Below are 24101 nucleotides of genomic sequence, written 5' to 3' on the forward strand. Positions count from 1 at the left end.
CCAGTGCATTTTGCTAGCAAGCAAAGACACCAGTTAAGTTTCCTTATGATCAACTTTCAAACAGCTTAGGTCTTTTGAATTTATCAAACAGAAGTAGAGCAGCCTAAGTTTTTGGCTTTAGGCAATATCTGTGCAACTGCATATTACAGACAGTTACTTACACAATGATCAGAATTTGGGCCTGCTAGCAGGAAAGAAAAATAATTTCTATTCAATATAAAGAAGCCAGGGGAAAAAAAAAAATCCGCATCAGTTAACTGCCCCAAGGCAGCATTGGTTTTTCTACTAGAAGTCAAAAAGCACAGACAACAAGACTTCATTGTCTTTAACAAGCACTTAACATTTCAGTAAAGTTTTATCTGGCCGTATACTGTGATACTGATAAGTATTTCATCACATCTTTTCCAAGTTATTAACTGATTTTATTTAAGACACATTACTTCAGCTAGAGCTACAGTAAAAGATGAAGTTAGCAAGAAAAATATCCAAATAGTTAAGTCACAACAGTAAAGAGGGGTTTTAAAGTGTGTATCTGTCTGTCGTGCTGGGACATTTAGTGGTTTTCACCACCTTTTCTTCAAGGAGGGATAAAACAAAAGGTCCCATTACTTACTTCTCCTGTTGTTCCGCCACTGCTAATCTATCTGCATCCGGATCAGTGGCCACTACTACTCTAGCACTTTCTTTCTCTGCAAGCCTCAGTGACAACTCCTGGTGGAAGGAGGGAAAAAAAGAGACATAAAATCAAGTAAACCCATAGTCATACTTCTTATTTATATGTATAATATGTAGCGAAAGAAAATCTCATATGGATTGCCCACTGCATTAACACAGCCGAAAACAAGTTGCTCCCTGTTTTTTTCCCAGCTTTGTTTTCGTCACAGTATCACATCCAAACAAAGGAAAGTCCCAGAAATACATAAATCTAATGAAGTACAAACAAAAATACCAGCACAGATTCTCCTTCTTCAGGRTTTGGACATCTGACAGTAGAGAAGTCTGGATCTGGATCTTTTTGTTCAGGTACTGGAATAGGGGGCTGAAAGCCAAATGCTTTAAAAGCCAGCTGCACGTAGTCGTGTCCAACTCCATGAAATGAGGTATGAACAAACTTCAAGTTTGTCTGCATGTTTAGCTCCCTGAGAAAGAAAAAAAAAAAGTAACATTTTAGTTATTTCACAACACTACCTTCATGTGGAAGAGCAAAATAAAAAGAYGACACAATTATACTTTGTACTATTCTGCTGATTTCTGCAGCAATTTCAAAGAAGGCACAATTGAAAAGTGTTCATTTGGACATTCACTAGAAATTGCTGKTTTGAAGCTTCTCCCTGTGGAAAACAGAATATTTACCTTCTACTGAGCTGGCTGAAAATCTCCCCAAACGGAACCATTACTTTCTACAACAAATTTGAGCTCTTCTACCATTCTGTAAATCTTACTCCAACTCTGCTCCACCTATATTCCTCATTCTGCTCCTTTACTGTTTTCTTCAGCCCTACCTAACCTTTAATCATTTCATTTCTATTTCACCCACGCATGCCTCACAACTTTGCTCTGAATCTTGGCATTTTATTCAATTTTTTCCAACTCTGAGCACATTCATTTGCACATCATGGTTCATACCAGGGTGTGTTATTGTAGCCTGGTGTCCAAAGACAGTGACCGGACTTGTGCCTCAAACTAGCTGCTTATTGTCAAAAAGTGTTATCTAGTCCTAATGACGGTGACCATCTAATTCACAGTGACACCCTAGAGAAAGGATGGAACAAGACAGAACAGGGAGATGACTCAAAATGCTTCCCATGATGAAGAGCACGGAACAACAGCCTCAAGCACTGATGTCCCTGGCAGGGGGGAGCACCAGGCTTCTGAGAACCATAAAGGCAGAAATCAAGTCACTGATCTGTGGCAACAAAAATCACTACATGTAGGTCAGAACTATAAAACTTCTGGAAGACAGCCCAAGCCCTAAACCCAAATCAAAAATGGTTATGTATGGAAGCGTCTCATGCTTTATTATTAAAGTCTAAGTTGTATCTCTCAGCACTCAATTTACCACATGGTATCCCACAGCTCACTTAAACTGTACTGAAATTATATTTTTATTTTATACAATACCTATGATAACAGATCTTTTTCAGATCTTCCATATAACAGTCACAAATTTTCTTCAGAGGATCTTGTCTAAGGGGACTGGTATCTACTAGATTCTCATTCCAAGAGCCATTCCATGGTTCAACGCACTCTTCTATACATTTTATAATTTCCTTATCATGAGGAGATGTGATCTGTGCTCCATTTTCCCAATAAACCTAGTATAAATTTAAGGGAAACAAGATAAAAAGTTTATAACAAAGATTATTAACTTTATAAATTCTCTTAGATAGAGGATTTCACGTACTTCTGGCTTCTCGAAGTTACACAGAAAGGACCAGCAACAAACTGGCTCAGTTCTCCAAAGTCATTTGGGATCGCATAGGTTTATGATTTCAATTATGTAATGATAGCTATTCAGCAACATGACCTACTTTCAAAAAAGTTGGTATTCAGTTATTATGGCTGAAATCATCAGGACATGAGAACCTGATGCTAGGCACGCACATTTGAAAGTGTTGTGCAAAGCATAACAGGAGAAAAATGTTACTTTCTACATAGTCTGGCATTCCTTTAAGAAAAGGACTACTTGTTTTCGAAATCAGAGCAAAACAGATAAGCAGTGTGCCAAGGCAGATTTTTTTCCATAACAACCGTAATCTTTCAACTAGAAGCACTATCAAGCCCCAAACTAAAAAAATAAAAAAATAAAAAAATCTTTGTTAAAGAATTATCAAGATGCCTATTTTCCTGTAATTTTGTTTCCAACAGCATGATTAAGTTCACAGTGCGGACTTTCCACTCAGAACAATCTCTCTTTTCCTGACTGCTGGCTTTGATGAAACCACACAGGCACTCACAGTACCTTCAAAACTATGATTTTGTCAAGTTTGGTTAAAATTGTCCAAAACTTTCAGAAGCTGTTGAATTGCCAGGGGAAACAGTGGAAGATAAAACCACCTTTTTGTGAAAAACAAGAAAAGAAAATGAAAAGTAAAATGCTTTTGTATCAAAAGACACAAACATAATGGGTTCTTCATAAATGAAGCACTCCGAAAATTGATGTGCCTTATTTTCTCATTCGTCTGTAGAGCTGAAGCACTTCACAGCTTGTTCCACAGAGGACAAGTGCAGTACAATCACCTCCCCAAGAGTTATCTATACGCAGTGCAATGTGATTGGTATTTCTTTTCACTACCATTACTCACTGCCTGTTAAATGAGCTTCTCCAAGGCTAAGTTCAATTTTTTATGCTTAGGTTTCAGTTTAGATTCTCAGAAAGTTTAAAAAAGGAATAATCTTACAATACCACATAAGTAACATTTGCTAGTATGGATGGCTACACTGCCCCAAGTTTTCAAAAGATGAAGTAAAATTAAGCCACATGTCTCCCACTGCCCAGAGAAAACATCTTATATGGAACACCACAATAATTTACACAGTTTTATCAATCAACTATTAAATTGTCACCATCTTCAGCACAGTTACCTACTGTGCCGACCAATTCACCTCTGAAGTTCTTGTTCAGCTTTGATCTCATTTCTAAATTTAAGAAATGAACACATGATAAATTGCTTAAACATTTCTTTACCTGTTGATTAGACTCCATGGAACGTCACAACAGATTTGTGCTCAAGATACACAAGCAATGCTGTTTTAAGTTCCAGTATTAGAAAAAAACATGTAATTGAGAAGTCAAAAAAGGATGAGTTACTTGAAACCACTTTTCTGTCTAATGAACACATATGCACACACACACACACGCCGCCCCCTGCCCCAGAAAAAGCCAAAATGTGCATTTAAGCCATATATATAATACTGGAAAACATTGGCCATGATACATTATAAACTTCAAACCCGGGACTTACCTTGTATCCGTTGTCCTCCTTCCGGTTATGGGATGCTGTGATCATCACACCAGCAACAGCTTTGAGCTGCTGAACAGCATAGGGCTGGGAAGAAAAAAGAAAGAAAATAAATAAAAAAGCTACATCAATTTAACCGTGAATTTGGCAGCTGGCACAAGTATCATTAAATTATTAAGACAGTTCTACAATAGGATGCTACGGGAGAATTGGCTCTTAATAGTTCATCGGCTTATTTTAAAATTGTATACATGAATGCTTATCGTTCTGTTTTCTGTAGAGAGAAAACTTGGACAGAGTAACGCCATTCTGTTGCATAGGAACATTATTCTATTTCTCAATTACGTAAACACAGTTTTAACTGGCCAAGTAAAGAAAGCTTACACTTAGATTACACTGGTTTGTGAGGAAGAGAAAAAAAAATTGAAAAGGAATGAAGGAATTCACCAAAAGGCTTGTTGAAAAACAAACTACAGATACTTCTACCTAAATAATGCCTAGTCCTTTCAGTCCTCCCCTAGAAAAGAGATCAACATACGCAGCATACTAGAAAAGCATTTTTCTATTTTGCAAGATCATCTAAAACTCTGCAAGAAACAGCTTCCATGACTATGGTATTACACTTGTCCTGAGAAATTAAGCACATTTTTAATAAATCTTTAACATCCTTTAAGGGAACAGAAAGCTCTATTGCTTGAGATATTAGAAATGAAAACAGTCCTTTATTTCTTCCACTCTAAGCAGCATTACTGTACAGTCCAAAAACATACGCTCCCTCTATATGTGTATTTCTACACACAGAGAGAAATATTCTCTCTGATCCCTATGACACTTACACATTTAAGCACAGAATAAAACAATAGCAAAATGTGTCACCTATAATTAATATAGCGAAGCCTGGACTGCAGTAAGTATTGCCCTAGTATAGCAACACCTAGGATGAAATGTGGTTCTGTTGACTGTTTGCACAGAGAAGAATTTAGTGACTTTCTTTTTACAGTCTCCTTGAAGAGCCAAGTGTTCCCAACACCCTCTATTTTTCTGTTTAAATGCCGGAATTTGAGAAGAAAATTACTAGTTCACATTTTAAGTAAACGTTCAAATTCTCCCTTAACTATAGGGCTCATCAATACAAAAGAGATGATGACGACTCACCACAAAGGGCGTAGGGACATAGGTCGAGAAGAAGTACACAGGTACGTCCTTCGCCAGGAGGACCGCTGCAGTGAGCTTTGCCAGTCTGTCGACAGGAAGAAGAAAACATTCGGTCAACCCAACTCCCCAGGACAATCCAGTACCCATATGCCATTACTGTAACCTTCATTGCACGTGTCTCCTGCTTCCCTCCAGTGGCTTTTTTTTTGCTTACACTTGATGTTACATCCTACAGTTTGTACTGTCAATATCATACAGTTTTCAGGTTGTAGAATCTGAGACAGAGTTGTCATTTGTTGCCCGAAGAGCGCACAGCACTTCAAACAACCATGTAAATTAGACCTATTCCTAAAACATACTTCTGCAAACCAGCATGGTCTTAATCCAGTCAATTTAGAAACRGTTACGGCACCCATGTTGTAAAATCTTGCTGTTAAAACAATCTTTTCCTTTCAAGAAGCAGGGAAGTTAATTCTTTCATGCAACAGTTTGATAGGAAGCTGCTCTTTTCAAGTCAGGTATACACAACTCAGCAGCTAACGTGAAGTCTGGCTCAGAGAGTCAAAACAGATGAGAGATTACATAGTATAAATTTATTTTACTCACTTATTTTTACAGACAAGCATTAATACTTAATTAGTTATCTCACGTGACGAGTATACTGTAACAGTCTACCTTCCAGTTACTCAGAATTTCACTATAGTGCCTACAAATGTAACCTGAACCACTTGAGAGCTTTCAAGAGCTATGCTTGTCGTTGAAGCTACTAGCTAGCTCGTATTTCACAACTGGCTTACGCCAACGTAATTACGGGCGACTACCAGAAGTTCTGCCATCTCCCTCACACCCAGCCGCCTCCTTGAGCACTGGGACTGACACAAAAAGGGCACTAGTGCTCACATAGATATGAAAAAAGCTGGGTGCGCATGCCGATTTGATTGAAAACACTCTTTTGTGGAGGTTCAATTTGATTTTAACACTTGTGTGACTATGTGTCAATCCAAAGAGACAGAAGAAAGCATGCAGTTAAGAACTGAATTGCTCCTTTGATGTGAGGAAAAATTAAGAATGCGCTGCCATCAAGTCAGGACTACAAGCTTTGTGAGGCTGAAAAGGAGTATTTCCCTTCAACATCTACATCTTAAAGCTGTATATAATCCAACCAACCTGCAAAACAGTACCTGCAAATCCAATATAATGTGTAAGTTTAAAACCTTTACACAAAGGCTGGCAGATAACGTACTACATATAAAGATCAGACTTGAAGGTGTGGAGATGCGGATTTGGGGGAAGTGGAAAAAGTCTTCAAAGACAGTCACTAGATTCTGTACTCTATTATACCAAGGACTTACATATTCTTACAATAGTAAATATTGAAAATAACAACAAAAATTTAAAAAAAATTAACCACAGTAACAACTGGGTTTTTTTTGTAAAGCATGCTATTACAACATGATCTGTTTTCCTCCCCTAATGACAAGATCTGCAAGGAATTAGGGTTCCCTACGGAATTCAAAAAGCAGTTTTCTTAGCACTGCCCCTCTTGGCTAAACAATCCTCTCTTCCCCCTCCCCACAAATAGCACGGTTTCACATCACCGGAAGTTTACATTTTAAGCATTCCAGTTAAGAGATTCCCAGTGTGGAAATACACTGAGATCAAACACTAACGTAACAAGTACCAAAATACTGGATTACAGTAAGCTGAAGGTAGAATTCTTCTCCCCCAAGCAAGTTTAATCAGATGTGCGATATAAAAGAATGACAGCGTTAACAATAGCACATTAACATTAAATGATTTCAAGCTAGGTGTTAGTATTCTGAATTTACCTTCACATTCAAATTTCTCTCCGGGCATATCAACTTCTTAATGTCTGCCTAATGTTCTTGCGTATTTAGATTGTAAATTCTTTGGTGAAGTGACTAGCCTTACATTCCACATTTGCACGGCAACTGGTATTGCAAGGCTTTAGTTCATGCCACTCTTCATTACTATTAAAATGGACTAAGGGGGGGAAAACAGTGTGCGCAGTTCATGACATAAAAATGTTTTGATAGACTGGAATTCATATTTTCATTCAAAGGCACAATTTAATTTCTAGTCTTGCAAATGTAATCAATACTCATACTTCTTACTGCTGCAGTTGCTGGTCACCTGACCTCGTGTGTCATATCCAACAACAAAGCCTCTCTGCTTGAAGTCTGAAAAACACCTCTCGAGATACTTGTAGATCCCCTGGGAAAAAAAAAAGAAAGAAAAAGAAGGGAACAGTGAGCTCTATTATAATACATACAAATATTAAAAATCATCTTTCATGTAGAACAATGCAACATCAATGGTTGAAATACAGATCAGCAAAAACTTCAGTGATATTCACAGAACAAGCGTATTTCTTTTTCCCAAAGTGTTCACAGAAAGAAAGAGAGCAAACAGAGAAATAGCTGAGGGAAATAATACCACATTTCTAAGTGACCAAACAGCCTAAACGGAAAGCTAGGGCCAGCAAAATCCTCAAGCCGCAACCATCTGTTTTCATCCTGTAATGTACTTTTATGTATTCAAACTATCTTTTTTAAAGAACCGATTGATAAAAATCTATTTTAGTTACTCACGCCATATGAGGACGGTACTAGCCAAGGCTAATCTTCACCCTCATGTTCACAGTACAAGTCAGTCATCTTTTCAGCAATGGCTTCCAAACTGTTAGTTCTAAATTTGCATTAGAAGGCTGTTACATCTTCACCCACCTTTTAAAAGAAAGTTTACTGCTAGGGAAGTGTTCCACGTGCATAAAGTCCTCAATTTATACATTAGGCAGGTAATAGCAGCACAGATGCAAGCTGTCTGCTGTCCTGAACATCAAGCCAGAACCTTTCTAAAGGCAAGGTGTCACAGAAGAGCTGAGCACGGGGAGTAGATGAAGCAAATAAATCTCTACAGCACACACTGAGGCGAATAAAAATGTACTGACACCTACAAGGGAGAAAAACAAGCAGCCATCTGTCCCTCCTTTTCAAAGCAGGAGGAGATGGGTGCTCTTCAAAATAGTTCGTTACATGGTGTTCCAGCTTCACCTTCCATGTGGCTTTCACATTCATTCACTTCCTCATTAGAAGCTACCTGGAGATCCACCGCAGAAACAAAGGAGTATGGATCAGTATTTTTAAATAAAAATATGGAAATTTCTGCTGGCAATAGTGGTTCAAAAAGCTACAGTCCATTATAATCGGAGAGCAGTCTTCACGAATAAAAACACATCACTACGAACACATCTTAACCAAGTCTATCCTAAAAAAATGCTACTTCTYGTGAGGGTGCAAGCTTACTCTTGTCAAGAGCAAGAGAAGCAAAGTTCATAGTAGGACTAAATGGATTTTTTCCCCCTCTACTAAGTGCAATTCTTTGTGATGGCATTCTATGGATCTGAGTTGATATCGCCAATAAGCAATCTCTCAACCAGAAGGCCAGTCTGACTTCCAGCCGTGAAATTTAGTTGCACTGATCTTCTTTTAAAGGTTTGCAGCCTCTTTGCCTTTTCCTCCAAAGAATGTGCATCAAGCATGAACAAATGGATACTGGTATCTCCCCGGAAAACCATTTCAACCTCTGATGTAGCGTTTCTACAGTGGGATTCACAGAGAGGAAACAAAAATACATGATCTTTGAATATTGATGGAACTGGAAGCTCTGTCATGGTATGATCACCACCTGAAGGTACCCTTACATTGAACTGCAGTGTGCTGATAGGCGTTCACACAGTCCTGATAACTTTTCAAGAACTTTCATACACAGTATTAAAGAGATTTGGACAGACTAATAGGAAAAGTTTGACTTGAACAGATTGAATAACACTTAAAGAGCAGAACAGCAGATTTATTACCAAAGATCCTTATTTAGGCTAGCAATATCTGAAGGTCAGAGCACATTGCAGAGTTTCATGTGAACTAGTTCCTCAAACATCAGGGAACTGCGTGACAAAGACAAGATTCGCAGAAGAAGCAGTATTAGACAAACTGGTACTCGTTAGAGAAAAACCATGGTGTTTAATTTTTTCAGAATCAGCAGGAATCAAGGTAAGTTCAGGTAGAACAAGTTATACTCATGTCCACATAAGAAAGGCAAGATGTTACAAACCATAAAACTCTTTACAAAAAAAAAAAAATAAAAAAAAAATCAAACTTATGTACTATTTCTATTTCATATTGACCTCCCAAGAGCTTTCCCTCAACAACAGAGGCATTCCTTGAACATTCGGGCAAGCCTGGTATTTCTAGGATTCTGCATAAGTTTCTTCTTCATCCCTTACTTCCAAATGGTACACAGCACAGATCTGGAGGGTTTCTGAGCATACAGCGACCTCTAATGCCAGCATCCTTTCATGCCTCCCAGCTTTCTAATTCCTCATTCCTCAAACAGAGGAGCTCATTTATTTTTGTGCGTGAAGTAAGGGTCAGTATTTATCTTTTCCATAGATTAGATCTTTTGTGCTTTCTCCTCTGTACCTCATCCCAGCTATTTCAGCCTAAGCATTTTTGGCACCTACTGGGTGCCACTACAATCTAAATAACTCAAGGGTGAGGCAAGATTTTGGCTAGAACATCCTTTTAAACCAGCTTTGCTTTTTGAACAGGGATCAAAGATTTTGAACAAATAAAAAACAGCAGTGGCTTATGTCTTTACATTTTGCCATGAAGAAGTTTTATCTAGAATTAAGACAAAATGTGATATGCAATATAAGAACAAAATCCTTTAAAGCCAATCAAGATGCCACAGCTGAAATCAGTAATGACTGAGTCACCGCCCGGACTTGTTACTACCCAAAGACTCTGCTAGAGCTACAGGGGAAAAATAAAAATAAATAAAACAGAGAGCAAGTGAAAGTACAGTCTCTTCAGTATCTGAATTCTAGGAATTCCAGTTTTATTCTCTTGGACCTTCCTAGTCTGCATTCATCCCTCCTGTTACTGGTCAACTACACCTTTTGCTGTTCTTTCAGCAGCAGGATGACATGGACTCCTGTAGCGTTATCTTAGATACCTCTTTCCTCTTTATAGGACTCAGTTTTTGATAGTGTCCCCATCTAATTTCTCCTGAGGTATCTGAATAGCCTCATGTTCAGCTATTGCTTCCAAAGCGAAGGTATACAGGTCGACATCTTGTCATTACATAGCTGGTGATAATAAATAACATATTAGCAAGTGCTAGCACACAAATGGTAACTGTCTCTCAGTGGATCTAAAAAAAAATTGCTTTGGATGCATTGAAGTATTACAAATATTTCTACTGCTGCACAATTCAGGTGATATTTTTAAGCAAAATTCACAGTATGCTTGGAACAGATGGTTCTAGTCTACTTCTATTCCCATGTATTAAATAATCCTCTTGCTTGTCCAGTCCACGATGATCAATTTCAAAAGAAAAATGAGGGGAAAATGGTGGTATCAAGGATGCAACGGAGAGACTTTTGGTGGATGATCGAAGAGATATTAACAGCTTTATGAAGTCTTGTATTTAGATCTTTCAACTACTGATGTTTAGCTTTGCTTACATAGCAATAGGAAATTCAGAGCAATGATGCAAAGCTGACTGGTTTTGTCACTGTAGAAGTCAGCGATGGATTACTTACCTATTAATAAAAGGAACCGGTTCAACAGGACAGAAGCAATATTTGAGCAGAAAAATCTAGGCTTTATGCACAAGTTAAGTATCCATGATCATCAGAAGAGTCAAAAGTAACTTCTGGATGTTTTATATCTTTCCGAATTTGACTTTGCATGGTATCAATATAATAATGCAAATGAAAAACACAGCACGCACTGAAACATGCATCTTAACTAAGCTTTATTTTAATTGAAAAACATATTTGATTACACTAAAGTCTATTTTGGACAACCATTTATTCCGGCAGCAGATAAACACTGATTTAGAGACAAGGTTACTCATTTCCAGATAAGGTTCAGCACAACTCTTCTCATGTCATTAGACTCTGGAAGAAGAGGGCTACAAATACGCAAATGAACAGATTAAATCTGATGCAATTTAATTCAGAAACAAGTTTTAATCTGGTTCCCAGAGACTGCTTTTTCTAACTTGATAGGCTGCTCTGATAAACAACTAAAAATAAAACCTCTACAGAGTAAGCAAATAAGTTCCAGCCAGTTTGCTACTGCCAGTAACCTCTAAGGCCCAAGAAACCGAACTCGCAGAGAGATTTCCTGCTGACCAAACCGAAACATTTCACTTTCTGCCAAGAACGCGTATCAGTCAGCTGATCCAAGCTCAGTCACGCTTTCAAGAGACTCAAAACACAACGGCGGCACGCAATTTTCAGGCACTTGGAGCATGAACAGCTCCAAATTCAACAGACCGCACAGGCCAAAAAGTGAAGTGACTATTGGTACCTTCCGCATTATCAAGATTTTTACTTACTTCTAAGGAAAGTGGACTTGTTTAAAGCAACGTCAATAGTCCSAACAAATCCATCACTGGCAACAAGCTACTAGCTTTCAATCAATTTTTTGTTTAACCTCTTCAGCTCATTCCCTTAAAATCCACTGGATCGRTGAAGATCACTTGTACCGCAACATTAAGTTTTGTTCATATTGTTACAGTACTCACAGCAGATTAGTTTAGCGTACAAGAGGTCAGTGAGGCCAGAAATGAAGGAAGTGTCATTCTAGATGTGTTCAAGTTAAGAGGTTAGAAACCTAAAGTAAACTTTGTTAYACTTGGGACTAAACTGAAAAGAAAAAGAGAACGGTAAAATGCGAGTCCAGTTTTTAAAGCCAGCCAGTGAGCTCCAGTATGCTATTTCTCTTCCTTTAAAAGCCTGTATAAACAACAGCTATTGGAATTTCATTTTACCAAGGAAAGTTTGGATTCCGCTTATACAATTTAGGCATTACTAGTATATTAAAGCTGTTTGACAGAGTCCTAGCTGCTCCAAGTTTTAAGCATACCACTTTACTTTGAGCCAACAGAAAACAAATTATTTCATTTATATCTATTTAGGGACTTGTACAAGAGTATTAGCCAGTAAAGACAGGATTATTTTAAAACATTTAAGTACACAGTATTATGATGAGAGAGTTTAGTAACCCTTCATAAATCATGTAATAAGACATATTTTATCTCATGGCTGAAGTTCCATTCATAAAAAAATAAGCTGACAAAGCAGATAAGATTTAATAGCTTTATCATAACGAAAACTTGCCCTTTTTATTGCTATTCCAAGTATATTAAATGGTTAAAAATATATCACAGTTAACTGAATTTTCCGTAGAAGGGTGGGGGCAGATAAGGTGTTGAAGTATGTTTAATATTCATAATCCAAACCCATTTGTATTTTGTATGTTCATAAGGAAAGGAACTACGGAACATCCATCTTCTAACTTATCCTATTTGTTTTCAAAAACTCTTCCCTTTCCTTCCCTCCCCCTTCTTTCACTTGCGTGGAAGAAAACTCTRTTTTGCAGATTAAAAATCCAACTACTTATTGCTTAATATTTACCGCAATAGAGCAAGTGCAAGAATGACTATCAAAGTCAGGAATGATAATTTAACATGACTACCACCCTGGATAAATCAATGTTAAACCTCAGGCTCTTTTTTAATATGCTTAAAACCTGGACGACGCCAGATCATTTTGAAACGTACTCTGAATTCATTCATTATAAAGTTTAGTTGCGAAGATAAAATATTTAATCTACTTATTTGGGGGAATAAATGTGATAAAGCAACACATCAGCTGAAAAAGGCACTGGTACAATAAGGTAAGCAAATGTAAGAAAAAAGCCATATGAGACCCCAATACAGAAAAGGAGCATGGAGCACTTTTGATCATTAACCAATTCACCATTGACTCTTCCTTCCAAGGTGTTTATCGAAAAGGTAGGAAAGAAAGCTGAAAACAGGAGACCAAGGTCCTTGAGAAAGAATATATAAAGCTATCCTGAACAAAACAGTGCTGCAAAGAACAGCAGAGGTGATTAAGCCTTATATAATCAAAAAGTCAATTTTACTTGGATAATCAACGCACGTACAACTCACTCACATTGCTTGACAGATAAGCAGATGGAGATGGGCAAAAGTCAGGTCATTTTCCATCCCTCTTCTACCACACCAGACCAAAAATCAACACACAGAAGACWGGAGGGTACAAAACATTTGAAGAAACAAGTCCAGAAAGTTGTATTTCTGGTTGTTAATCAATTTAAACAGCAAGTCAAAGCAAACTGAAAACTGCTTCAAGCAAAGGATGTTTCAAAAGAAGGTGTCTCTGCCACCAGTCTTCCCTAACACAGTGCTGACATCAGTCATTACCCCATGGCAGCATCCATCCAGCTCACTATCCAGCAAGTCTATCGGCACCATTTTTCCAACAGCATGTGCTCACTTCGTGTCTCTGTGTTACATTTTGGTAATTCTCACAATATTTCAAACTTTTTCATTACTATTATATCTGTTATGGTGATCTGTGATCAGCGATCTTTGATGTTACTATTGTAATTGTTTTGGGGCGCCACAAACTGCACCCGTATAAGGTGGCGAACTTAAATGTTGTGTTGTGACTGCTCCACCGACCAGCCGTTCCCCCTTCTCTCCCCCTCTCCTCGGGCCTCCCTATTCCCCAAGACACAACAGTATTGAAATTCGGGCAATTAATAACCTTACAATGGCCTCTTTAGTGTTCAAGTGAAAGGAAGAGTCGCACATCTCTCACTTTAAATCAAAAGCTAGAAATGATGAAGCTCAGTGAGGAAGGCATGTCGAAAGCCAAGACAGGCTGAAAGCTCGGCCTCTTGCTCCAAACAGCTAGCCAAGTTGTGAATGTAAAGGAAAAGTTCTCAAAGGAAATTAAAAGCGCTACTCCAGTGAAGACACGAATGATCAGAAAGCAAAACAGCCTTCTTGCTGATATGGAGAAAGTTTTAGTGGTCTCGATAAAAGATCAAACCAGCCACAACAGTCCCTTAAGCCAAAACCTCATCCAGAGCAAGGCCCTAACTCTCTTCAATTCTGTGAAGGCTGAGAGAGGTGAGGAAGCTGCAGAAGAAAAGTCTGAAGCTAGCAGAGGCTGGTTCATGAGGTTTAAGGAAAGAAGCCATCTCCATAACATAAAAGTGCAAGGCAAAGCAGYGAGTGCTGATGTAGAAGCTGCAGCAAGTTATCCAGAAGATCTAGCTAAGAGAATTGATGAAGGTGGCTGCATTAAACAACAGCTTTTCAATGCAGACAAAACAGCCTTATATTGGCAGAAGATGCCATCTAGGACTTTCATAGCTAGAGAGGAGAAGTCAATGCCTGGCTTCAAAGCTTCAAAGGACAGGCTGCCTCTCTTGTTAAGGGCTAATGCAGCTGGTGACTTTAAGTTGAAGCCAGTGCTCATTTACCATGCCAAAAATCCTAGGGCCCTTAAGAATTATGCTGAATCCACTCTGCCTGTGCTCTTTAAATGGAACAAAGCCTGGATGACAGCACATCTGTTCATAACATGGTCTACTGAATATTTTAAGCCCACTGTTGAGACCTACTGCTCAGAAAAAAAGATTCCTTTCAAAATATTACTGCACATTGACAAGGCACCTGGTCGCCCAAGAGCTCTGATGGAGATGTACAATGAGATTAATGTTGTTTTCATGCCTGTGACACAACATCCATTCTGCAGCCCATGGATCAAGGGGTAATTTCAACTTTCAAGTCTTATTATTTAAGAAATACATTTTGTAAGGCTATAGCTGCCMTAGATAGTGATTCCTCTGATGGATCTAGGCAAAGCAAATTGAAAACCTTCTGGAAAGGATTCACCAGTCTAGATGCCATTAAGAACATTTGTGATTCATGGGAGGAGGTCAAAATATCAGCATTAACAGGAGTTTGGAAGAAGTTGATTCCAACCCTCATGGATGACTGAGAGGTTCAAGACTTCAGGGGAGGAAGTAACTGCAGACGTGGTGGAAATAGCAAGAGAACTAAAATTAGAAGTGGAGCCTGAAGATGTCACTGAATTGCTGCAATCTCATGATAAAACTTTAACAGATGAGGAGTAGCTTCTTATGGATGAGCAAAGAAAGTGGTTTCCTGAGATGGAATCTGCTCCTGGTGAAGATGCTGTGAACATTGTTGAAATGACAACAAAGGATTTAAGAATATTACATAAACTTAGTTGATAAAGCAGCGGCAGGGTTTGAGAGGATTGACTCCAATTTTGAAGGAAGTTCTCTTGTGGGTAAAATGCTATCAAACAGCATCGCATGCTACAGGGAAATCCTTCGTGAAAGGATGAGTCAATCGATGCAGCAAACTTCACTGCTGTCTTATTTTAAGAAATTGCCACAGCCACCCCAGCCTTCAGCAACCACCTCCCTGATCAGTCAGCAGCCGTCAACACCGAGGCAAGACCCTCCATCAGCAAAAAGATTATGACTCACTGAAGACTCAGATTATGGTTAGCATTTTTTTAGCAGTAAAGTATTTTTTAATTATGTACATTGTTTTTTTAGACATAATGCTATTGCACACTTAATAGACTACAGTATAGTGTAAACATAACTTTTATATGCACTGGGAAACGAAAAAAATTCGTACGACTCTCTTCATTACGATATTCGCTTTATTGTGGTGGTCTGGAACCAAACCTACAATATCTCCAAGGTATACYTGTATAAGACTAACAACTTCAAGTACAGCTGAACACAAATAAAATTAAATACGAATGTGCTACACCTACTCCCTACTCAACACTGCAACAATGCCACATTCCCTGGACCCAATACACAGCTATTAAAATGGCAGAGTCAAGAGCCAAGCATCTAAGTTAAAGGTCCAAGATCTCCCTGTGTATATTCAAGTCCATCCCAAAACATTCTGCTACAAACTTTGAAGAACTACCCCTCAAGAAAGACTAACAACTGTTTACACTATTTTAACAAAAAATTCTAATCCAAACGTGCAATATTATATCATAAATAAAACACGAATCAATCATCTCTCTGACGCAGTGATTTGTGTAACATGATAACAAGATTTGTTGTTTGAGAGGTTCAGTTCATATCTTCAATTACTTTCTTACATCTATACTAAAAAAAAGTTCTGAGCGCTACAGACAGAGCTACAGTAATGCCAGTACACCTAACGACAATACTTTTCTACAACTATCCAGTCCAGTTTCAGATAATGCTGTACTGTCAGCTACCACTACTGGAAGCCTACACCACAAGCTAACCAATTTACAGTACAGATGATCTTCACAGGCAGTCTACATTTTCTTTTTCATCTTATTTTCTGTTCATTTTCCTGGTAAAACCTGCTACAGTTACCCAGGGCAGGTTTTTTGCGTAGTTGTTCACAACACGGGCTAAAAATGAAAGAAAGGGTTTATTTGGTTGCAAGGCGGTCTTTTGTTTGTTGCCAAATACCAAAGGTTCTTATGACAACTAAAGATTTCCAACTTCAGAGCAGTAGAATTGACTTTAACTATTGGACAAATTCCAGTTGAAGTGATTACATTCTGCTTACTAGAATGTCCAGTTAAACCTGCTCGAGCTACTTTATCTTCTTCCAGTCCTAAAACATTTCATACTATCACCTGATACTGTTGAATGGCTGCTGTGTTTCACCCCCGGAGCTTGTATTTCAGTGGAACATTACACGATCCAAACAGTTACTGTGAAATCATTCAGTTCTCTCACGTGCTGCTATAGAACTCACCTGTGTTGACTGGATCACTGTAAGGTCATTAATGTAGCAAAAGCCTGCTCCCATAGCAGAGCGAAGCCCAGCAGTCCCAAAGGTCAACCTGCAGCAAAGGCGATCCCGTAATTCTTTATGCTTTCCATTCTGCAGCAAGCTTTCAATCTGTTCTTTTGTTTTGGGGTTCTGCAAAAGAAGATTAAAAGGTCTTCATTCAGTTCTTGAAATCATTACAGCAGCTTACAGATTTAAACAGTTTTTAGTGCTGCAGTGCAACAAGTTCTTCCCTATCCTATAAAATCCCAGTCTACACAAACTGGCCTACATTGGTACTTTCTCCTCTTTATCTTTATTTATAAAGGATTCAGGAGCTCTTGCAGCCATTGATATCCTGCTGAGTTCACCTAGCCATTAACACACTTTACAGCAACACGAAGCCTGTYAGCAAAGAACACAGTGACTTCAGARCCGGTTTTCAAAGGTAGGGAGCACAAGTTAATTCTCAATCTCTGCTGTTGGAAGACGGACAAAAACCTTAACTTGAAAGCAGTATTTCTTTCCTCCCCACCCACAGGAAAGCTCTGCAAACAAGCACAGTAAAATAAAGCTGACATTGTAAAACCATAAAGAAAGCTTGTCCTTCCAAGTTACATTAATCTTTAGCAAGGTGAGTACAAAACAGTCAAAGCCCACATTTACCACAAACTGTTTAACAAAAATGGGTATTTTTCCTGGTCAGAAAATCCCAGCCATTTTTGACACTTTCACTGCTCAGTATATACACTGGATCTGAACAGGTTAAAAAAAGTTTAAAAGTGCTACTCCTTCTGCAGGTAAGAGGAAGATATCATATACACCATTATAGAATTTTAATAGCCATTTTCACTACTGTCCAAAATTGTTCTTTACATTCAAACATGGATGCTAAGCTATTGCTGCTATGGGACCCATTGCCAATATTCCCGATTTGTCTTCTCAAAACCTTATATTGCAGGACTCGGTTCATTATTAGTATATGCCCTCAAAACATTTAAAATTTACCAAATGAACTATGAACGGTGCCTTCAGTGACTTCTGTTGATAGCAGCATCTTTCAGAAACTGGTATTCTATCTTATCTACACCATTACTCTAATGGTCAGATTTTTAATTGTATTTAGGTGGATCTCAAGAATTTCATCAGTAAAACCAGAGAATTAAAAATAAACTTCCCCAATTCTATAATAGTTCTGAAAGAACATAGTTAAGACACAGTACGGGATACAAGCATTAAGCAAAGAATTCCCCACAGAAGCCACTGAATTTATTTTTAAGAGCTAACATCTTTCTGAAGGGAAAAAACTCTACCCTCAAAAGCAGTACTCATGTCACTAAAACATAACATTTTGTTGGTCTTAATGAACGTAAAGACAGCAGTGGCTTTATGATTTGCCCCCAAAACCAACAAAATATACAGCTACTAAGCTACCCAAAGGAAACATTTAAAAACAATACTATGTAAATCAGGTAATTTGATGCCTAGAACTATATAAACAGTCTTATGGTCCATACAGGAGAGCCAGAGATATTTACCCTTCCCGCTCTCATTGTCCCCCGGCAGCTATATCATTCACCCACAGCTGCATAGTTCTTTTACATTGAAAGCTCTCTACAGTTTCCTACTTAWGTCTGTACTTATCGCAATGTATTGGGCATATCACAGCGGGGATCAACTGCTCTGCGGTTACCTGAAAGAGGCCATACGCGGTCAGACCAAAGGTGCAGCTAGTCCAGCATCCTATCTGACAGCAACTGTCAGCAGCTGCCTAGAAAAAGGCATAAGGACCGTGCAATCACGGCAGGAAGCTGCRAAAATATTCAAGGGACATCTCAGTATTTCCTGTGAAGGGAGTTCCTCATCCGCACAGAAGTGATTCCTTATAGAAAAAGGAACTCCACACAAGCCTGTACAAAACTTTTAAATAATTGTCATTCCACACCTTTATTATTCAAAGCCCATGACTAAAATGAATGGGCACTTGACATGGAGAAAGTTTCACCAAATACAATAGAAGGAAATAATTCTTCCCTTCCAACTTGAAACCCACTCAGTTTCAAACAGACATTCAGTCACTTCATTTATGAAAGAAGAATATAAGCTTTCACCATTTTGATATGGAGAGAACACATTTACTACCATTCACAGCTCAGCTGAGGCAGTGATTAGGCACATCTCTGAAAGACTTAATTCCAATATTTACTTTAAGGCCCACCTCATCGGAAATGCTATGATTCTACAATCTCCCTCACGTATATCCCGACACTTTAATAATATTACTCGTTTTGCATAAACAACGCTTACAAGGCAATCGTATGCCATGTTATGTAGCAAGCTGGATATAAGAACCAACAAGACGCTGATTACTGAAATCGCCCCCTGTTCTTTCAGTAGTTTCATAAACTTGCATTATGGTCAAAGCCATGAACACCCAAGTTTGCAAGAATGCACATATGCATTCCCATTTGTTCTTCGTAGTTATTCTACACCTTCGACTCATGCTTAGCTAGAGAAGTGTGGGGCATAATAAGGCAAATTAAGATTAATTATCTATGATAATGAGAAATAGTCACAGTAATACCAACCATATTACCCTGGACACACCCGGGGAGAAGAAAGAAAAATAATGGTATGAGAAGAATATTGATGTCTGTCCTTTTACAACAGGTACTGACAGGAAGTGATTCACCCATAGGAAGCTGTTTTGAAAGAAGTGGATGAATAAGTACAATACCTTATAACATATATATTTTGAAGGCTCTGTAAATTCATTTGGTCATCAAGAAACTCAGTTCCATCTACCTACATCCAGTTTGGACAAGACAGAATTCACAGCTCCTATAAATAAACTGCAGCCAAGGTCAGGCTTGCCAACAACACAGATCCATCAAGAATTGAATCGATACACAGCTGTAAAAAACGATGAATCCCGATGACAGCTATAGAACAGTATAGCTCAGGCTGCCCAAGAGGTTCCCACAAAGGGTGTTGCTTAAAGTGAGCTCCTAAACAAGGGTTAAAAAAGGCAGATGGAGTCTGAAAGGCAAGGGTGAAATACCCCTGACATTTATAATATAGAGGTCAGCCAGCTTCAGATCTGGCACCGCCTGCCATAAGGTGGCCTCTGCAGCACTGGGAAACGTGCTCTGCAAGGAGAGAGGTTCTTTAGGAGGGTTTGAAAAGTGCAGGAAAAGAAGGTCATACGAGCTACGYAATCTTTTCATTAGGGAAAAAAAACCACAAATAAAACTAGTTCAAAAAACTGAAAGTATTTCCATTGCCTGACAATAGATCTTAAACGCTAGAAAATGGGACATGTAAATTTAAAATAGATTTTAATGTCCTTGTGCCTTAAAATAAAAAGGCAAGCCATTATCATTCAGGCTCTCGGATGGCTCTACAACCAAAGCTAGACATTTCCCATAAGGCAGCTAAAAAAAGTCCAAAAATAAAACAAAAACAATGCGGCACTACAAATATTAAATCCAGAAAGTGAAAGTCTCTTTTGGCCGTTCATAGGAAACCAACCAGAAAACAAATAACTAAACTGAAAAAGTTTCTGTTTATGGCGAGAGTATATGAAAACCACATTTCACACTATCATAATTGGATACATAATTTTGCTTTAAAGTATGATCATTAAATTACACAGCCTCTTTAATAACTTTTTTAAGACAGGCAGTATTGCTTGCCTGCAAGAATGTAATAACGTGTGGTATATTACACAGTTTATGGTCTGAAATTTTGCAAGATTGACGCAAGCCTTTACTGAAGCTATAACTCAGGCACTTATTTTACTAATAGAATAACACGCAATTTTTGACTGAAGTTACCTAATATATTTTTTAGGAAACAAAAATGAGTCACCCAAAATAGTGCCCAAAAAATATTCTCATTTACTCAGGTCCCATTCAGTTCGCTCAAGTTTTGTGCAATAAGAAAAGTAGAAAACCAAGGGGGGGGGGAAAAAACCAMCAACAACAAGAAAAGAATGTTACAAGCTAAAGAAGAAAATCACAAATCTTTTAACAGATGATGTGAAACTTATGGGGCAGAAGAAAGAAGGGATTTTACATGAGTTGATACAAATAAATTCAGACAGAGCGATGCTGTTTCATGCTGTGGGTTATACATTCAATCGCATTAGAAATCTGACCTCAAGACAATTGATATCATGACTGTTTGTGACATGATCCTTATTATTTCTCATTGTTTAAGAAAATATTCCTTTAAATTCCTTGGAGTTTTTCCTCTGAGTTAGAGCTTCAAAGCCTGCGGACAAGTCTATCTTCTTGCACATACAGCTTAAATATGAAAACAGTTTACCGTACTAAACGAGTATTTCAAAAGGCACTGGAGTAAAGGAGAGCTAAAACATAAATATAGCTGTCACTATTGAAATCTAATTCTACTGCAAATTTTCAAAAATCAGGTTTTTTGTTGTTTTACTTTAAAGTTATGAAATAAAATAACGCATTGAACGTTTTACAGTAGCTCTTACAAAGGTTTATTTTTCAAAGCTGAACAGTTTTAAGGATAAAACACACAATAAACTTAACATTAGAGACTGGGAGTATGAAGAAGAAAACCTAGTGTGCTTTCATACAAAATAAGTTTTCTGAAGTCATTAGTATCATTGCACAGTTGTTCTTTCCATCAACACTCACTTTTCTATCGTGTGAAGCTAGAGACACTAAAGGCTATAACAGATTAGTCAAGCTCTGCAGCATTCCCTTACCTTTCTAATTTCCCAGGAAATATTATTTATCCAGACTTCGGATGCAATTAGGTGATGCTAGGGTGAGATGATCCCCCGCAGCTTCAAGTAGTTAATTAAACTATACAAAGAGAACTATAAAGGATCACCGCTTCAAACAGAATTTCTCAAGCTGCTAAAGCCAGGAAAGGTAGCAGTTGGTTCCAAACTCAATTAGCTTAAAAACACAAGCTTTGAACAACTGAAGTGCCCCCTCTTAACAGTTGCCTGGATAAGTATGACAGCAAACTCCATTAATCACAGCCCAGAAGCCTAGTGTAAAGCAAAAGAGAAGTTCTTTAGAAATTACTAGACACATTGCTCGGACTTTCTTTTCAATGTCCTTTTAAAAAAAAAAAAACATAGGCTATTCTGCTTAAAGACAAGAGGCTTCAGGCAGTTTCATATAAAAATACTCATTTCTTAACAAAAAGGAGTGCTTTCAGATATCCTTCCATCTCCAACAGCTCTAACAAAGCAATTCACCTGATGCCCCACGTTAAACGTCAGTCACTGATCCCACAGGCTCTAGTGCCAAAATCAATAGTATATGGGGTTCCACAAAGCCCTTGCTCTTCCTTGCATGGGCTGCAAACCCACAGGAGTTGTGCCACCCTCTGCCAGGAGACAAGCGATGCATTTCTCAGCAGTTCTTTTCTTCTCCAGTATGAAGCACTGCAGTCATCTCCTAAAGGACTCAGATGCGCAACTAAGCAAAGGTGTCTTGGACCCAGAGCTCCTCGCACTTCTCCCAGCACTCGCTGAATCATCGCAGCATCCAGACAAGCACCTCTCTGGTTCTAGATCTCCGATTCCCTATTGCCTAGTCTCTCTGATATGTGAAACTCTTCACATAGTTACAGCAAAAGAGCTTGACACACACCTTCCCTACATTTCACCACATCTGCCTGAGGGAAAGGCACACCTCTCCTCCCACTAGGCAAGCCACAACTCCTGGAAGGCTATGACAAAGCCCGCATCCTCCAAAAGACTGTTGTTAAGAAGCCCTTAGGTCAGACTTTCTGCAAGGCTAACAGCACTTGGCAGGTAATAGTTGCTTACCTGTCCATGAAAGTGGCTGGCCTACAAGATATTATATAGCAAATAAGGCAGATGTGTTTCAGCTAGGAATGGCTTGACCTGTTCTCCACCCAAATGCAGATGAAGGAAGGTGCGTTGTTCATGTGGAAGACCCACAAGACATCAAACACGAAGTGATGATCTACAAGCTCCTTGAAGACATCTGCCTGACACTTCTTCCTCCCAACACAGTCCCACGAGTCCAACGCAGGTCTCAATGCCTGGAAGAACCACACATTTGCAGGGATCCAGACTGCTGAGGAAGGTAGGTGCTTACTGATAGAACTGCACTTGTTCCAGGTCTGCTATCAGGGCACAGACATTAACAACCAGTCCTTCCACTGAAGGCCACAGATGCAGCAGGTGACCCATCACAAACTTCGCAAACCCCAGCACGTCATGTCACAGGTCTAGAGAGACTAGGGTCACCACTCCAGCCACTTCCCAGATACCTCTGGTGAAGGAGATCCTGCTCCCCCACTCCAGCTGCCAGCTAGGCTCAGCAGACAGATCCCTGCAAGTCTCCTTCAGGACAGCCATGGAGTAAACTCCTTCCAAAGGAAGGCAAGTATCTGACTCCCATGGAGTTTCATCCCACAGTCCTAGCTGTTTTAAGTATGAGATTTCAAGGTATTTCATGAGAAGAAGGTTGGGAGCCTCATGGCCAGAGCTGGCGCTGCCATTCATAGCTACATCATGCAGTTAATCCTCGCTAGCTGCAAGAAGCGCGGAGGATGTAGGCATGCAGGTACAGAGCAGTGTTCCACCCTTTGAGTCCCATCCCCTCCTTGAACAGGGCCCCCACGGGCTATAGGATGAGGGCCAGCAATATCTTCTTGTCAGCGATAAGTTCTCTCTTACACTTGTCCGTTGGCACTGTCACAGGCCCAAGCAAGCCCCCAGACCCTCCCCCATCCTTCAGCTACGCTGCCTTCGGATTGGGGTTTTTCTACCTCAGTTGTAGTTGATAAGGACCCCTAGCACAGAACCACCTGCACACCCTGGACCACTTCATCCTCTGGCCCCAGGGTGACTAGAAAGGGGAGTGATACATTCTCTATTGGGGGAACAAGGTGGAGGAAAACAAACCCTACCTCCTCATGGTCATCCTCTGAAGAAGGGGTGGGGACAGCAGAGCGGCTCAGGGAACATAGATTAGGGGTAAGAGCCTCAGCAGCACTGCTGGAGGCACAGGGGTTAGGAGAGATGGGGAAAGGTGCTGTGGTGAGCTCAGTGCCTGAAACCTTAGCATACCACCAGGTCTTGTATGGGTTTTTTCTAGGGTCCAGGAGAAGCGGAGACTCATCTGGCCTAGATACTCCAAAAGGTTCTGGGTCTGAATGCCAGTTAACAGTTTCTCCCTCACTATCCTGTGAGGTCAGGCACGCAGAAGGAATAGGAGATATCCCAGTTAACTGGTC

The 24101-nt window shown here is 39.2% G+C and overlaps 1 protein-coding gene across 5 annotated transcripts in view; it reads right to left on the bottom strand.

The window, feature by feature from the left end:
- Window positions 1-24101, bottom strand: part of PGM2L1 (phosphoglucomutase 2 like 1) — a 45604-nt gene that overhangs the window by 11227 nt on the left and 10276 nt on the right. For 3 of the 5 annotated variants that reach the window (XM_026079253.1, XM_026079254.1, XM_026079255.1), the window contains 7 exons: window positions 16827-16994; window positions 7246-7352; window positions 5118-5202; window positions 3966-4049; window positions 2122-2315; window positions 950-1139; window positions 614-711 (listed from right to left, as the gene is read on the bottom strand). In XM_026079253.1, coding sequence (XP_025935038.1) covers window positions 614-711; window positions 950-1139; window positions 2122-2315; window positions 3966-4049; window positions 5118-5202; window positions 7246-7352; window positions 16827-16994 — 926 coding nt within the window. The other 2 variants (XM_026079257.1, XM_026079258.1) reach the window with 2 other exon arrangements.

This window comes from Apteryx rowi, unplaced genomic scaffold (assembly GCF_003343035.1).
Source record: "Apteryx rowi isolate R43461 unplaced genomic scaffold, aptRow1 scaffold_498, whole genome shotgun sequence".
NCBI classification, from domain to species: Eukaryota; Metazoa; Chordata; class Aves; order Apterygiformes; family Apterygidae; genus Apteryx; species Apteryx rowi.